General features: G+C 31.8%; 1 protein-coding gene across 1 annotated transcript in view; it reads left to right on the top strand.

Annotated features, from left to right (window-relative positions):
* Nucleotides 1-5,256: 5,256 nt before the first annotated feature.
* LOC134699862 (tyrosine-protein phosphatase non-receptor type 23-like) overlaps nt 5,257-18,290 on the top strand; it is a 34,982-nt gene continuing 21,948 nt past the window's right edge. Inside the window, exons 1-15 of the mRNA XM_063561268.1 lie at nt 5,257-5,368; nt 6,568-6,642; nt 7,047-7,174; nt 7,647-7,773; nt 8,707-8,841; nt 9,599-9,760; nt 10,900-11,058; nt 11,658-11,716; nt 12,685-12,764; nt 13,095-13,209; nt 13,968-14,033; nt 14,864-15,003; nt 15,965-16,056; nt 16,843-17,047; nt 17,683-17,846. Of these exons, the coding sequence (XP_063417338.1) occupies nt 5,282-5,368; nt 6,568-6,642; nt 7,047-7,174; nt 7,647-7,773; nt 8,707-8,841; nt 9,599-9,760; nt 10,900-11,058; nt 11,658-11,716; nt 12,685-12,764; nt 13,095-13,209; nt 13,968-14,033; nt 14,864-15,003; nt 15,965-16,056; nt 16,843-17,047; nt 17,683-17,846 (1,794 nt within the window). The 5' untranslated portion in view covers nt 5,257-5,281. The remainder of the gene's footprint in view (nt 5,369-6,567; nt 6,643-7,046; nt 7,175-7,646; nt 7,774-8,706; nt 8,842-9,598; nt 9,761-10,899; nt 11,059-11,657; nt 11,717-12,684; nt 12,765-13,094; nt 13,210-13,967; nt 14,034-14,863; nt 15,004-15,964; nt 16,057-16,842; nt 17,048-17,682; nt 17,847-18,290) is intronic.

Raw genomic sequence — 18,290 nt, 5'->3', positions numbered from 1 at the left:
ATGTCAAATTCGAGGTATAAGTCTACAAACGTGACAGAGGATGTCGTTTCTGTAATTTCTTAACTTTCTAGTTCTGAGGATATATTAATGGAGTCCAATCAGAAACGTTTTGGATTGTTAATGGAAAGAATATCATCAATTTATGTGAATGTGAAATTAATTGATATGGCTTCTTTGAACTGCTTGCCTTTGACAACTGTCTGAATAAAATTCGACTAATATGAAAATAAGAAGATATCTACAAGGAGAGTCGAACAGCTCGTTTCCATAGGAATGCGGCCAGTTTGTTGAAAAAATCAACAAATATGTTGTCAATATAACTGAAGCATAGTGATCACTTATTCATCAATGTACCAGGTTTTACTTTTTGTTTACTATTAATAAAAATATGCAGTATGGTATCCTAAAGTAATACTGTATGCTACCATGTTTGTATTGACAAAGCATTGTGGATTATTTCTTTTAGACGATTTTTCAATTTCACATTGGAAATGGTGGTTTACGGGGTTGAAAATCTGTCTATATTCTTCGTATAACTAAATTCAGAGAAAGATCGAGATTTAAAAAAATGGTATCAATTCGAGTAAACAGTTTCAGGTATTTCTGAAGACTCTCTTGCGCTGCGGAAAGAATCTTTGTCAATCTAAAGGACAATATTCTTCCGTCGAACATGCAGATTAGTCGGCAAAGTATTGTTGTTTGTATGCAATTTTGTGAAGCTTAAATTCCAATACAAACAAGTTAAGTCCGCCGATTTACTGCTTAATGTAATGTTCAATAAAGCAATGAAGGACTTATGATTCGCAAAAATATCATCCTTGTCAAATGATGTTTTGTATGTGGGATCACATGAGTGTTCATTTATTCCAAATTATTTTACACTACACTTGTAATGGTACGATTTGCATACAAAGAAAAGACACGAAAAGTAAAAATGGTTTAATGTACGCTTTGTCGATTACACCCTCCAAATTTTGTTTCAAAGTTGTTGTTTTTTTCTTTTTCTTATAGTCAGTTTTAAATTGTCTAACTTTGTTTGATTACAAGCGATTACAAACATACTATCAAATGAGCTGAAACATATAATTATATTATTTTGTATCAAACTATGACAAACTTGATCAAAACGATCACTTCATATAATGCTGTGAACACTGCGTATAATGCTGATTATTAACATAAGGCAGTCGTGGCGTTCCATACAAAACAATGACGAATTGCTAGACACTTAACCGAACCACTTGTGAACCGAACCATGTTAAACGCTTTTATCAAACCATTTTTGCGCCCTATGTTATTCTTGTATGTGCATGTGATGTGTATATCCTATTTAAAATTTCCGTTTACCTTTTCTTTAGAAGTAATACTTAATATATATATATATATCATATAAATGATGTACAGTGGTTGCCGTCTATTTTTGTAGTACATAAGTGTTTCTCGTTTCACGTTTTTACATATATTAGACCGTTGGTTTTCCCATTCGAATACAAGTAATGTGTAGGGCCTTAATAGCTTGTTGCTCGGTGTGAGCCAATGTCGAAGGCCCTACCTTGACCTATAATGGTTTACTTTTATAAATTGTTACTTGGATGGAAAGTTGTCTCATTGGCAACCATACCACATCTTCCTATATCTATTTTAATGTTTCTTCGTGATTTATGTACTAGTATATTCAGTAACAGTAAAAAAAAAAAAGGTTAAAAATAGGACAATTACATACTAGAGGGCCCTCATGGGGTTTTTGATTATGTGATTACTTGGCCGTTTTTTTAATGATTATTTGATTATTAAGCCAAATATTTCATGATTATTTGATTACTTAGGACTGTATTTTTAGTTTATGATTATTTGATTACTAAAGATAAGCAAATATTTAATGATTATGTGATTATATTGGCAAAAAATGGTGATTATGTGATTACTAGGACCCCCCCCCCCCACCCCCCCCCCCCCCCCCCCCCCCCCCCATGAGGAGCCTCATACTATATCTGCGATTTTTTCATATCGAGATGGCAAAACAGCTAAAGCATCCGCGGCCATAATACTGACTTAATAAAGAGTGTAAAACTCCTTTAACAAACAAACGACTGATTGTGTTGTTCTCAATACTCTTCAACTTTGTACTTCATTTGACCTTTTTAACTTTGGTTCGAGCATCACTGATGGGTCTTTTGTAGACGAAACACGCGTCTGGGGGAAATGCAAGTTTTCCATCCTGGTATTTACGATGAGTTTATTTACATCACAAAGTAATAAAGCCGTATCTTCTTATATCTTTAGATGAGTTTATTTACTGGAATCAGTTTCTAAACTTATACACATAAATGAAGGTTAAATCAAAAACATTGGGATGTTGTTTTTTTGTTTGTACTACTAAAATATACTTCCATCGTGGCTTTTCGAGAAATTATACTTCTATTCAAAGTGAGATAACTTGAAAAAAACATGTTTCATCAACCACAAAACTTCCCTGCGAATCAAATTGAGAATAAAAACGGAAGATGTGTCAAAGAGATATATCAGCCCGACAAAAGAGCAAAAAAAAAAACCAGCCCAAGTTCCCCCATGGATTTTCAACACAGCGAGACAATCCCCACCCCGAGGCAAGCTTCAGTTAGCTCCAAGACAAATACGTGAATACTAGTTTAACAAAAAATACGAAGGAGCTTGAATGACATGGGGAGAAGCTGAAACAAAGCCAGAAACTATTCATTTTGGATATTATCTCTTTGAATTTGATTGTCGGTTTTTTGCAATTGTTCACTGAAAAGGAATACAAGTGAAAAGTACTAGAATATCTCATGTATGTATATGCAGTTTGGTTGCATTTAATTTTAATTGCTTGTCATGTCCAGTGTATGGCAACTATTTTATAGATGTTCATGATTTTGGAACAACTTTAAACGATACAAAATAATGTCACATCTGCTAAGCTGTAATGTAGAAAAAGCAATGTTGACTGCCAAAAATATGTTGGGACAAAACTGTTTGTCTCGCACTTGTTGCAATTGGTCATTCATAGGTCATGATGAATCTTAACACAACGAGAGCATATTTGAAAACTTGTATTATTTTCTGGTACATATCCTTAGTATGCTATTTAAAAAACATTGGCCGGTGGAAACTATGAGATATTCAAAAATCAAAGTTAAGTCAAAGAATATTAATAAAGTCATGGCTTAAAACGACAAAAAAAAAACGACACAATCAAAGACACTAGTCCTGCATAGAACACGTAAGACTGAGTATAATATATGAATAGTGATACATATGTGAAGGGCAGATCCAGGATTTTAGGAAAGGGAGTCTCAAACTAAAATATTTACCGAGCAGAGCGGGCAAAATTTATTTCAGGTACAATTATCGAAATATTTTTTGTTACGCTGAGGAAAAAACATATTTTACAAATTGAATGAGGGTGCACGCCCGCCACGCCCCCACTTGAATCCGACCCTGGATGAAATTCTTGGCTGGAACAGATAGAAAACTCAGGATAAGAATTCACACACAAAAATAGGTGCAGTGGCAAATATTTCATGCATATTTTGAACACAGAGAGGTACCGCCGTCACTCTTTGCAAAAAAAATATTCTTTTTCTTCCATATGTGCTCTCGTACTTAATATTTTGAACTGTAGTTTCACTTTCTTTATTCTGTATTTATTTAGTAATGTTGGCCCCACACTGATGAGTGGTAACAATCACATGATTTTCGGCTCTCACTTGACACCATTTGCGAGTATGGTCTCGAGGAAACGATGATAGTCCGTCGGACGGGGACGATAAATGGCTGGCCCGTGTTAAGAGAGAGCCATATCTCTTGCACGTTAAAGACACCCTTGTAGATATCGAAAAAGAGTAGGCTAATGCCGCTACAAGGCAGCACTCGCACCCGCAAAGTGGAAAGGGATTAATATAAGTTGCAAAACTTGTTTCCCAATCCACTATAAATAAATATGTTTAAACTAATCACATGATGCAGGGATATATTTTCTTCGAGTTGGGCTATTTCTTTCTTTTCAGACGGGGACCGCAAGCCGCAACATGCATGTGTTTAACGGCACTGTAGATATTTTTATTTTAATCAATTAAAAGAGTTGCCAGTACTGTACACAAATATATCGGTTAGAAAGCAAGGTTTAAATTTTAATTAATTATAAATTGGAAAGCCGATGATAATATAATAATAAATACTTTATTTAAAGAGGGTGAAATCAAGAATACTTATCTCCCCTGATGGACTCTGAATAATTCAAAATATACAATAACATATATGACATTTATACATGATACTTACTTTTTATTATTGCAAAACAAAAGGCGAAACACATATATAATATATATTATATACATAATCGGTTCATGAACATATTTTGTTAATGTCAGATATAGGCCTACAAGACAAATATATGGACTTTTATATAATAGATAAATTTCATCTGATAATTACATTTTTAGTATAGAAACAAGAAATTATAAAAGCTTTGCTTTTAACTGTTCTATCGTTTCTAACTTTTTTTTTATTTCAACTGGAATACTAGTACTGTTCCAAAGAACTGTACCGGAATATTGAAATGGTTTGTTTTCCTAAAACTTGTTCTCGGACGTACTATGAAAAGACTATTATTGTCCGCCGGATGAACGCTAAGAATATCTCGTATTAACATTTTGGTTATTGTTAAATAATTGACAAAGATAATCAGGTACAAGACTATCAACACACTTATACATTAATACTCCTTTGTAATAATATGTGATTCTTGTTTGAAACGTTAACCATCCTTTGAATAAAGTTTTTGACGGTGTGTCCTATATGCTTTGTTAAGAATGATTGTGGCTGCCCTTTTTTTGTAGTTTTACTGACATTTTTCCATATTTAGATTACTTGTTTCAGTCCATAATGTATAGCAATAATCATATATATTTGTGAAATATAATGCTTCAATCGATTTAGTAAACATAGTGTAGATGAAATCACAGTACATACTTTGTCACAGTTTATTTGTTGGTCATCCATGAAAGACAATCATTCAAGGGATGAAAATAGAGGGAGCAAGAGGAAGGGTTCCCGATATGGAATATTTCTATCTTATGAACTCTAATTTTGAAATTTTTAATTTTTTTTTTTATCTCATGAATATATATATATATATTTCGTATTTCATTTTCTGTAGTAAATTATAAATACAGGTATTCCGGGTTCACGTGTTGCTTTTCCGTTATAAAAAAGTTATTACCTCCCTTGAAAGTACTCTTTAGTAAAAGCAAAAACAAGAAAAATGGAGGCTGTGCCTCGGATGCCGATGCTGTCTTTTGAACTTAAACAGTGTCCAGAATATGTTGATTTTGGTCCAGTCTTGAAGCAGGTTAGTTTATCCAAAGCTTGGAGTTATTGTTTACTCTGTTGATTGTATATTTTAGAATATATTCATGCATTTAGAGGTGATTATTCGAGATACAATTTTTCGTGTAACAACTGTCAGAATGAAAAAAAAATACCGAAAATTTATATATTAAAAGGTTTTTAGGAAAAGATGATTACCGATTTCGCTGAAATTTTCTTATATAAAATTTTGATTTACAGAAGCTACCTGATCGATACAGGTTATTTTTAGTAACATAATTGTAAACAACAGCACATGCCAATGACTCATCATACTCATAGGATTAAAAAAAAAACCTTTTATATAACTTATAATGTACATGTAATACTTGTTTTTTTATACTTGATGCAGCATTTTACCAACTTTTTATCTAACAATCTGTAGAATAGAACATTTTGTTAAGGGTAATTTACATGAGCCACTTTAAACATCATAATAAAGATGAACATTTCTTTTTATCCTGTTTTTTAACCATGCAGAACCAATTTGCCGGAATATTCAGAAAGTTGAATGTGGGCAGTTTATGGGAGAAGAAGATTGGCTAGAAGTTCTTGCTTACATTAATAACAATAACAGCACATTCAGTTTATGTTAAGATACAAGGGGGTCTCATTTGGGGGGGGGGGGGGTTCCGATTCCAGATTCCGCTTACTGTTTTGTCAGATTCCTGTATCCCGCTTACACTATGTATGTAAGCAATTCTTTTATATATATATATATATAAAATTGAGAATGGAAATGGGGAATGTGTCAAAGAGACAACAACCCGACCAAATAAAAAAACAACAGCAGAAGGTCACCAACAGGTCTTCAATGTAGCGAGAAATTCCCGCACCCGGAGGCGTCCTTCAGCTGGCCCCTAAACAAATACATGTTCATTCTTACTCTTCATATTTAATTCTTATCAGCTTATAATTTTAACCTTTCAAATGTTAAGAATCATTGTTAGTCATGTTAGTATGGTTAGTATTACATAGTGTTGAAGGTATGTAGAAAGTATAGGTTAACATGGTTAACTACACATTTAAAGTACATGTGCATGTAGTTAAAAGAAATATAGAAACGTTATATACATTTGTACATGTAGTTCAAAATAGAGAATTTGTTCAAACCAGACACTTTAGTCATGCTAGTACAATGCATACAGTATGTATGTGTAAATAATTTTCTTTCAATTTTAGTACATCAAGAACCATTATGGAGAAGATCCTGCTCATTATAACAAAGCTTGTAGTGATCTAGAACAGCTGAGACAGGTAATGATGTAGTCTAGAATACAGTGACGTGTCTAATTACACTGAACATAATATGCTTACGAAAAGAAGCTGTTCATAAAATCAAAATATATTGCAAGAGATTGGGATTTAAGTGTGAGGCTCTTGAAAGCTGATTACTTTTCAATGTTTCATGAAGGCTTTTCAATTTTATGTGTTCTTTTCTTTGCCATGTTTGAAGAAGCTGGACATTCATTACAAGTTTCAATTCTTGATTACCATGATTACAGGAACTGCATTTTTATTTGGTTAAACAGGAAGAAATTTTAAATCAATAAAGAACATAATTGAAGATGCAGATATCTGATATGTTGAAGTATGGAATTTGAGATACAGAAAAGATACATGAACATTTTGCTATATTTTAAATTACCTTTATTTTTCAGAGTGCTGTCCATGTGTCACATGATTTCATGGGATGTAGTACATTGAAGAAGTACTATGCCCAGTTACAATTCTTACAAGGGAGGTTCCCCATGGGGGAGGAAGGAGAATGTGGGATCAATTTTACCTGGTAAGTACATTAATATGAATTTGAATTTACACTTTGCTTACCAGACTAAACAAATATACATGTATTAATATTATATTTAGATTAGGCCATGATTTTCTGCATATCATGCATGATCGATCAGTTCATTGATATAAAAGGATTTGACTGCCATTAGAATAGTAAATACTGAAGAAATATTGAACATATTATTTGAAGCAGAGAACATTGACAAAACATACACATAAATAAGCTGTTTAATCCCTTTCAATTATTTCAAAAAAAACTTATTCAGAAAAACAATCCTAATTATTTTCTACATACTTCTTACCACAATCTCAAAAACAAAATGGATGATGTGTTTTACACACTGACAGTGAAACACCTCTAGATATTGTAAAAAAAAGGAAAAAAATAAACAGATTCTTTCAAGTTTATATGACAACTTCTTTTTTACATATAATGGCAACAGTTGTATATGCTTGTGTTGTTTCAGGGAGGATGTTTTCCTGGGAAGAGAAGTTACGATTCCTGATGTAAAGTTTGAACAGGCCTGTATTCTATACAACATAGGAGCTTTACATTCTATACTAGGTAGTATAGAAACCAGACAGAGTGCAGATGTAGGTTATATATTTACTATTTATAGCTATATAGAATTAGGGAGACATGGAATGGTTGCCAATGAGACAACTATCTACCAGGTTCAAATGATGTGGAAATAAGCAATTACAATGGCAAAAAACATACAGTATAGTCAGCTTGTAAAACAATTCAGACCTGGAAAATAATTACCTAATTTATAACAGTACAATTGGAAAAAAGATTGGCATAGATGAACCAACAACATCCCCTGAATTAAAGGCTCCTGACTTCAGACAGTCATATAAATGAATTTGGCAGTACTACATGTAGTTCAACTACAGTATAATTAGCCTGTTGACAATAAATCTATCCTATTTGACACGAGTTGTCAGGTTTGTTTCATGCTGAAAGTCAGCAGTTCTTGCTTTGTACTCTGCCAACCCAAAAAAACTGTCCATTTAGATATATATTGACAAGAGAAAGAAGAGTGATGTTAGTGGCTTGTCACTTGATGTGTTTTGTCACTTGAATTTGCCATGTGATTACGGACTTTATCATTGAATTTTCCTTGGAGTTCAGTATTTTTGTGATTTTACTGTTTTTTAAACACCATCAATCAATCTTATTTCGACACCAGCATTTGTATTATTGAAGGAATGACTGTAATATTTTTTCTGTCTATTCGAAATAACTTAAAAAATTTGGTGAAAATTGAATAACGCGCGTATTACAGTCATTTCTTATAATTTTATTCTAAATTCCATTTTAAAGCGTAGAAAACCATGAAAAAACGTTGATGACGTCACGGTCACATGACTAAATTATGTCTATGGGCTCATAACAAAATTACATCAGCCAATCAGAAGACATGTTACATCCAAAATTAAATTATATATATATATAAATATAGATGACATTATTGACATGAAGTTATTATAATATTTCATGGATGGTTTTTTTTTTCATTCCAGGGGATGAAGGTATCCTGTACCCACTTCCAGTGTGCTGCTTGGGCATTTGAATATTTACGTGATCATTTTGGATCGTCTAATCTTAGCGTAGATATGTCACATGAAGTCTTAACATTCCAAGTACATTTAATGCTGGTTAGTATAAGTTGTGATAGTCACTGAATTTAGAGTTACATATTTAAGTGATTAGTTTCCCAAAAAATCTTATGACTGAAGGAGATCATAGGTATACTGAATTGTTCATGACATGATTTTTTGTGAAACTGCCAACATATACATGTACTTATATATTATAAATATGAACAGTCTCAACTTTCTAAACCTATTACTGATTTAGTATAAGGCCAACCAAAAAAATCAGTGTATTCCAAAACATTAAAAAAAATCTGTAATTTCGTTTTGATGAAGATAAAAAATGGGAACTTGTGTACCCACTTGTTAAAAGATTGATTCTAAAAATACCTGAAAAAAACATCCAAGTGCTAGCAAACAGAGGTATCTATAACTTTCGACCCCTATTAATGGTATGCAACAGGGTGCACATCCTTTGTTGTCTGGAATGATATGTGTGAGAACTACTAAGCTAAATGATGCACTTATAAATCGCGGGTGTTACTGTGTAAAGCTACATAAATGAAACATCAACCTCATCAACACAACAGGTTATAATTAAAATATGGTCTTCACTTGTATGAAATGCTCAAAAAAAATATTTATGAAGACAAAGCATAACTCAATTTTGAAAAGATAGTTAATGTCTTTGATATCATAACATGACACTATGACTATGTAACATGCATATTAGAAAATATTCGAAAAATAATAGAAAATATTCGATAAATAAATGCAATAATATTAAGATTTTATGTGTATTGTTATATTATTTACATAGGCTCAAGCACAGGAATGTATTTTAGAGAAGTCCATGATAGATAGTAGAAAGAACACAATCACTGCTAAAGTCTCAGCACAAGTTGTGGAATTCTACAGAACTGTCATTAAATCACTGCAGACAGAAAATATGGACGCCATCTTAGGCTCACGAAAGTATAAGGTACATGTAGTACGATGTAAACTGTTGCTTTGGGCATGTTGGGGTAGATGTAGTTTTATTCATACAAATCATGTCATTGGACAACCGATACAGACTTACTAGAGTAATTTTTATTAGTCTGTTAAAGTATACTTGAAAAATAACAAGAAAATGTTCCTGATCTTGTATAAAGGCTTTCCAAAATATCAAGAGAGAACATTTAATGAATATATTTGCTTATCGAAATACTTAAAGTCATATAAAACCTGAAATTAAAAAAAAATAATGCATATGTTTTTTATAACTAAATTGATAGTTTTCATTATAGAATTTATGTAGATACACTTTTTTCTGAAGATTTTTTTTTGATTTGTTCATATTTAGAAGAAGTTTACTTTATTTGAATTGCTTGCTGGTTATATATTCCGTATGCAAAGTGACCTTAACATGATCCTCGTAAAAATCCGGTTATCTCAATACACACGGATCTGTCCTTAAACTAAACTATTATTTGATTGTACATGTTAAACACATGCTCAGTATCCACGTTTAATTGTTGATTGTTTACTATAAGGTGTCAATCGGTAAACTTCAGCTTTCAAACACGATATTTAAGTAGCTGCCATATTTTCACTTCGTAACAGACAGAGAGAGAAAAATATTGACGATTATACCATATGGTTGCGTACAAATGATAAAATCGTGCACAGAAGACTAAGTTTATGATATATACACGCATTGGTTTAAAAATTGGATAAAAAAAATTTCAACAATCACTCGTTTCATATGACTTCAATGCTCTCCCATATCAATTTGCCTATTTGTACACACAATTTTACATAGTTATGCAATAGGACCAAATTAAATAGTATGTATGGTTCCAGTTATATATCATGTATATCTTAGAAAACGTTAAGATGGGTAGGACAGTATTTTTTTAAATTTTATGTTTTTTATTTACATTGAATTTATGGAAGCAACATTCTAACTTTAGGGTAGGCAATCATAAAGACTAAAATGTAAGGTAGGTAAGGTAACTTGAACCACACATATACATTTATTTGACCTAAGTGAATATAACTTCCGATCTCAAAATGTAAATAAAAGAAGCTGGGAAATGATATTTTATAAAGTATGAGAAACAATACTTTATTTTTTAGGACTGGAAGAAGCGAGCAGAACTGAAAATTTTATTTTATGAAGTAATCACAAATTATTACATGGGGAGGAACTCTGAAGAACAGGAAAAGTTTGGAGAATGTGTGGCTTACTATACATTGTCCTATGATAAACTGAAGGATGCTATTAAGATGGCTAAGGTAGGGTCATTATCATATTCACAGTGTATAAATATAAAGAGAAGTGATAAATCTGCCAGTTTTAGTTTGCCAGACTTGAAAGAACATTGATTATTTATGCAAATAAAATTCAACACATTTATTAGAATCGAAATGATATAAATATTAACAAATACAGGTCACTGTACCACCTTCAACAATGAGCAAAATCCATACCATATTGCCAGCTATAAAAGACCATTACAAAACATAAGTAAAAAAAAGTCACATGACATAAACAAAATGAAATAGACATTCTTACTGTGATTTACAAAGCGGTGAATTAAAATGAAAGTGATCGGAAAACAAAGTAAAAATTAAGGTGGTACATAACACTACAGGGAGATAACTCTGTTAAAATCAACTGAACATTTTGATGACATTCTATTGTTAAGGAAATATTGAATCAAAATGATCAAAATTTGGGGTTTGTCAAACTGCTTTATATCCATTGAATTTTTTCCCATTCACATTGATTTAGTCAAGGTGTTTGGGTACCACCTTAATATATAAAATATTACTAAAAATATGTTTTAATTGCACAGATCTTACTAAATATTAAACTATTATATATATTTTAGAGTGAGTCGTCTGATATCCAAGAATCTTTGAGATTTACAAATGATGTTGTGGGTGGCAAGTAAGTATTTACTGAAAAGGAATACAAATAGTATGTCAATCTATCCATGGGCTGGATTTGATAGAAATCAGCCTTATGCAAATGAATATCAATACCTAATTTAATTTTGGATGTAACATGTCTTCTGATTGGCTGACATTATTTTGTTATGAGCCCATAGACATAATTTAGTCATGTGACTGTGACGTTATCAACGTTTTTTCCATGGTTTTCTACGGTTTAAAATTGAATTTAGAATTAAATTATAAGAAATGACTGTAATATTTTTTCTGTCTATTCAAAATAACATAAAAAAAATGTGGTGTACACTGTTAAATAACCCGATACGCGTGTTATTCAGTGTGCACCAAATTGTTTATGTTATTTCTTCATAGACAGAAAAAATATTACAGTCATTCCTTAAATATGTTAAAGTTGATATAAGTATCCTTCAAAAGCGACAAAAAATCATCTTTTATTTTGTATTTAGATATTTTAAAATCAATCAAAGTGTTTACATGTACATATTGTAAATGTATGCAATCACTTTCATTAGGTCAGTTTCTATGCTATGAAGCCATATGATACCTATATGTGCAAGCTGCGGTGTTTCAGTGTGAACCTTTGGCCAGTTCAGCTTCATAAATGCTTCAGAAATAACAGAGAAAATATTCATTTCAATAAAAACATGTGTATGGTTGAATATGGGTTGAAGTCCACATATCAAGGGTTGAAGTTATAAAACTTTGCTCAGTGCTCAGAGAACAACAATCATGCTTGAAACATGAAATCTGGTATTTTGATTGGTTGATTTTTGAGTCTGAGTACAAAAATTGTGCTCAAAAGTTTTATGACCAAAGGCCTGGTATTTTGGTTGGTTGAGTTTTGAGACTGAGTACAAAAATTGTGCTCGAAAGTTTTATGACCACAAGGCCAGGAGTTTTTTAATATTTATGGAGTGTTTTATTTAATAACATGTAATATTGTAGGTTCCAGTCTGCAAAGAAAGACAATGACTATGTATATCATGAAAAAATCCCAGCAGGAGACACACTACCAGAGGTTAAAGGTAAGTTCAAAATTCAAGGACATGGCCCAAGTTTTTATAATTTTTTTATAACCCTGGAAACTTGCTATACACCTTTAGATTTTAACAAAGAAATTTATAAATATTCTTCCTTTACTTTTTTAACCATTGAAAGAGACAGCTTTTACCTTAAACTTCCTTAAAATTGTCAATTCAAAGTGATTTTTATCTTTGTTCAGTCCTTTTATAAGAAACTTTATGTCAGTTGTCGTATTTTGTAGAAAATAAAATTCATAGAATTTAAAAAAAAATTTGATCCAGTGATAGAAATTATAAAAATCAATAATACCTTATGATTATTTATATTTTTAGGTGCATCTTTAGTAAAAGGTATACCATTCAACTGGAATGATCCTGAAGTATCAGGACCAGATATATTCCAGAAACTGGTTCCCATGTCTGCTCATGAGGCATCGTCTATGTACAGGTGAGTTTACCAAAAGGAACATGTTCATAAAAACACTATGTCAATTTGTAGTAGGCAAATAGTTATCAAAGATACTAGGATTATAATTTAATACGTCAGATGCGCTTTTTGTCTACATAAGACTCATCAGTGATGCTCAGATCAAAATAGTTATAAAGCCAAACGGGTACACAGTTGAAGAGCATTGAAGTCCCAAAATTCACAAAAGGTTTTGCCAAATACGGCTAAGGCAATCTATTCCTGGGATAAGAACATCCTGGCCCAAGACCACTATTCATGACCCGGCTTTTCTTTGTCCGCGAATATAGTTCCTTTTAATAAAAGTATATTTTTCAGTAAATTTTTGTCTTTCCCTTCCTCACTCATTTCTTAGATTTTTCTATGTCGACATGATAGAAGAAAGGTGGTTTTAATGCCAAATTAGATTTTGACCCCAACTTCAGGGTCCACTTAACATGATAAGAAATGATAGAGCAAGTGGCAAAGTGTGAACTATGGACTTATTCTTGTTGAAAAAATATCTTTAGCTAAAACATTAATTTTGATATCATTTATTTTCGTGGGTTCTAATTTTTGTGGATTGAGGAAAACTTGCATTTTCGTTGATATTTAATTTCATGGTTTTGTCATAGTCTGCATTTATTTCTATAGAAAATTTGTAAAACATTCCAATTTGTTGTTCCCCTGTACACACAAAATCCACACAAGAAAGTATCCAACAAATAATGAAGTTGATACATTTGTTTTTTTTACCACAGTGAAGAAAAGGCAAAGTTAATGAGAACAGTTGGAGCAGAAATAGAGGGGAAAAATATGGCTTTATTGTAAGTATACCTAAAATATAAAATAAGAAGATGTATGATTGCCAATGACCCTACTATCCAACTGTCAGAGGCGGATTTAGGGGGCTAGGCCCCTTCTTTTTGGGAAAAAAATTGGTTGCTTATATAGGGAATCACTGAAGCATGACTGGAGCGGGCCTTCTCTTAGGCAGTCAGTGGGCCCCCACTTATGAAAATTTCTGTATCTGCCACTGACTGTTGCAACATTGTGAAAATATTCTATACTATGTTTGTTGAATGGATAAACATGGAAAGAAAGAAAATATTATAGAAGAATTGAAACAAAGTCAAACAAATCATGAGGTGCTGTGCCCCTTTTTAAAATTACAGTAATTTTAAGATTGATTTTCACCATGCAATGGCTTGGGCTCCTGACAATGGAAATGGCCATGGTCAATTAGTATATTCTAATCCACCTTAATAAATGTTTGAAACACCATGTCATCTATGGAGTTGGGGTGTTGGGATAGGATATGATAAAGATTTAAAAACATTCATTTTATAGCTGACTATATGTGGTATGGGCTTTGCTAATTGTTGAAGGCCGTACGGTGACCTATAATTGTTAATGTTTGTGTCATTTTGGTCTTTTGTGGATAGTGGACAGTTGTCTCATTGGCAATCATACCACATCTTCTTTTTTATATTGTTTAGAATTTGAACTACTGAAATAATTTTAAAATTATAAGATCAGTTTAATACTTCTATTTAGAAAATGATAACATTCTAACAGAGACAGCACTCTTGTCAGATTAAAAACTTTACTTAACACACATTTTTTTCAAATTTTTTATTTATCTTTTTGTTTACAGGCAGTTCATGTCCTCTTTGAACCTTGACCCCTCTAAACTGAACTTTGAACCTGAGAGACTACCACAAGATTTACTTGAGAAGTGTGCTGCTGTTAGTGTTAGACCAAATGCTATTAAAGACCTGGTGGACGCAATGGGAGGTAACATACTGTAATCCAATTAGTATTTGTGACCAATTTATTTTTAACAATTTTTTTTTAATTAATTAGGGGTTTTCATCAAGGTTCATGAAATGTTAAATTTGCTGATCATCGTTCACAGGAAAAACACCAAAACTGTTTTAGATAAACAACAGTTTAACACCTTCTTCACTGTTAAAAAAAATGACGATTTAAAACCATCATCACTGAGAATGTTGAAAACAAGACACAAATAATGCACTTATCACAAGTCACAGATAAAAAAATGGATGAAAAAAACTAATCACGTAACAAATTTCCACAACCAAAAAGGACAATTTCTTAACTGTAATTACCACCCATCTTAATGGAGATTCTATTTGAGAATGAGGTCATGCCATTTGTCTGTCTCTAGAATACTCATGTACAAAACTTTGTATTCTATGGATTTTTTTTTTACACAAGATATAAAATCAACAATGATCAATATCGAATTCATCAATGAAAAATAATTTCTCAGTAGGAAAATGCATACTGTGGATTCATTATTATTCATTTGATATTAATTTTTCGTAGATTTCATTTGATACATGTTAACCACGGAATTAAACGTTAAAGAAATAACAAATTTTCCTTATGCTTGTATGCAGTCTTCGCAATTTTTTTTTACACAAGATATAAAATCAACAATGATCAATATCAAATTCATCAATGAAAAATAATTTCTCAGTAGGAAAATGCATACTGTGGATTCATTATTATTCATTTGATATTAATTTTTCGTAGATTTCATTTGATACATGTTAACCACGAAATTAAACGTTAAAGAAATAACAAATTTTCCTTATGCTTGTATGCAGTCTTCGCCAAAACCATGAAATTAAATATCCACAAAAGTGTAAGTTTTTCATAATCTATGAAAATTGGTACCCACGAAAAATAAATGTATCCACAGTAATCAATTTACATATTTTAATTTTAGCTGTATCTAACACTGCTACAGATGTTGAGCTGGCCATACAGGAAATTAATGATTTGATAGAAAATGATGTAAAGGAAGATGAAGAGTTTCAGGTAATATTAAGAAGGGCTGTCTCAAAATACCTCAAGGTTTTGGTATCATAGTTAGATTGTCTCAAAATAACATCAGTTTAAGTTTTAATTAAAAGGGTATTGTCTGTTTTCCTACTGAATGTGAGTGGATTTCTCTCTGCACTCCGGCTCCCTCCACCAATAAAAACTGACTGTCAGGAAATAAAACAATAGTGATGAAAGTAGTGTTAAACAGAAATCAATCAATAAATCAAACATATTAAGGGACTGTCTCATAATACCAATAGTTTCAGGTATTATGATTAGTGGCTATTTTAAATTATAAAGAGTTTCAGGGATATGAATGAGAGTCTAATCTTTTTGATAGACGGGACCTTTTTTATTTCATTCAATTTTATTCAAAATATATATACATTGAACATGTTGAAGCCAAAAATGTTGACACTATTTTATTTTAAAAAGATTTTACGAGTTTAATGCAGCAAACTAAAAGTTATTTTCCTGCTCTATTAAACTGTATATCAAAGAGGTTCAGTAACAATATTAAATGTCTAATGCCTGTCAAAGCATAGTGTAAAAGTGAATGTTGTAAGATTTCATTAGTTTGAATGTCATGAAATATTTTGCAGGATTCCAAATAGTGATAATCTCAATGGGTTTTGTAGTGTGTTTATCCACTTGTTAAGGATCAGTGCTTTGCTCACAGTTTTTATAGTTTCATCATTCTTTGAATGTTTGTATCCCCAACTGTAATGCTAACATTATTTTGTTAAATGTTATTAAGTTGCAATTATCTTTACTTTTTAGAAACAGTTCGGAAAAAGATCCCAGAACCCAATGTTACCTGAAATAAAGAAAGACTCTGACCGGTTCCAGGAAGGTCATAAAAAAGGGAACCAGTCCAATGTTGATTTACATAAAGCAATGAATACACACATTACCAACCTAAAGCTTCTTGCTGGTCCTTTAGAAGATATAAAGAACCACCTGCCATCACTGGAAAGAGACAGAGGTAAGACAGGATAGCAGTTCATATTTATACTCAGTCTGTTGTTTCTTGTGTTTGTTTCTATATCAAATTATTTTGACATTCTGAAGTAAAAAAAAATGCATGTAAAAGTGACAGAAAAGGGTGCCTACAAGGGTAGATCAATATGAATTTATCAAATAACATTTCAGGGAAACCTTTGGGTGTCACATTTTATCAATGAAAAACTTTTCTTAAAGTTCTGAATTAAGATAATATAATAGTTGAAATCTAAATCATTTTAGTAGGTCAAGATAGTTATGTTAGCTTGTGGCATGTTATCATATGAAGATTACTAGAGATAACCTAAATATGTTTATTAATTTATAAACTATTGATGTTTGAACTGAAAAAAGAGAAGGTTTTCCTTAGTTTGAAAATAATATAATGTTGCTGCAACTTGGCTGTAAATGTTGCTCTTAACCTTTTGCTGTTCATTTAAAATTCAGACCAAATTGCAATTAATTTCATCTACCTAACTGTTTGACTGGTTAGAATTTTAACTAATTGCTGTAAAATTCCACAGCAAATTGCAATAGGGTAAGAAATTTGAATGAAGTGCAATAAGTGGAAAGCAAAAGGTCACAGTAATATACATCTTTTGTTACATTTCATTACAGATCCAGAATCAGAATCTGTTGTTAAAGAGCTACAAAGATTACTTGATAAAGTGGAGGAAATGAAGAATCAGAGGGCCATGCTAGAGGAACAGTTTAGGAAACAGGTCAAAGAAGATGATATAACCAATCAAATTGTAGCACAGGATGGTGGAAGTAATACTATGGTGAATAGTCATTAGTACATTTCAGGGACCCTTTAATTTATGGGTGAAATAGCCAATCAGATTGAAATACTGGAATAATTGCAATTATAGTAACTACTATAGTGGCTTTTATTATTACAGTACTAGTTAAGAAACAAAAATTTGTCATGTGAAATTCAAGGATGAAGGAGAAAAAAGAGTTATCTCTCTTTTTATCTTGAAAAATTGTAGTCAGTTCCTGTAAATTTTAGAACTTCATCGTAATAGACTTTCTAATCAATGTTCATTGTAATTTTTGCCATAATTTCAAGGTGTCAACCTATAACTTACATTTCTGAAAACTTTGTTAAGATTTGATCAGCCAAAAATCAACACCGCAACCTGATATTGATCCTGATATTGCAAAAGGGCACATGACATCAAGTTTTAAGAAGAAAAAGGACATGGCTTTACCCCATGCTAAAT

Source organism: Mytilus trossulus, unplaced genomic scaffold (genome assembly GCF_036588685.1).
Source record: "Mytilus trossulus isolate FHL-02 unplaced genomic scaffold, PNRI_Mtr1.1.1.hap1 h1tg000085l___fragment_1__unscaffolded, whole genome shotgun sequence".
Taxonomy (NCBI): domain Eukaryota; kingdom Metazoa; phylum Mollusca; class Bivalvia; order Mytilida; family Mytilidae; genus Mytilus; species Mytilus trossulus.
Note: the sequence above shows the minus strand (reverse complement) of the source record. Positions and strands in the feature narration are given on the sequence as shown.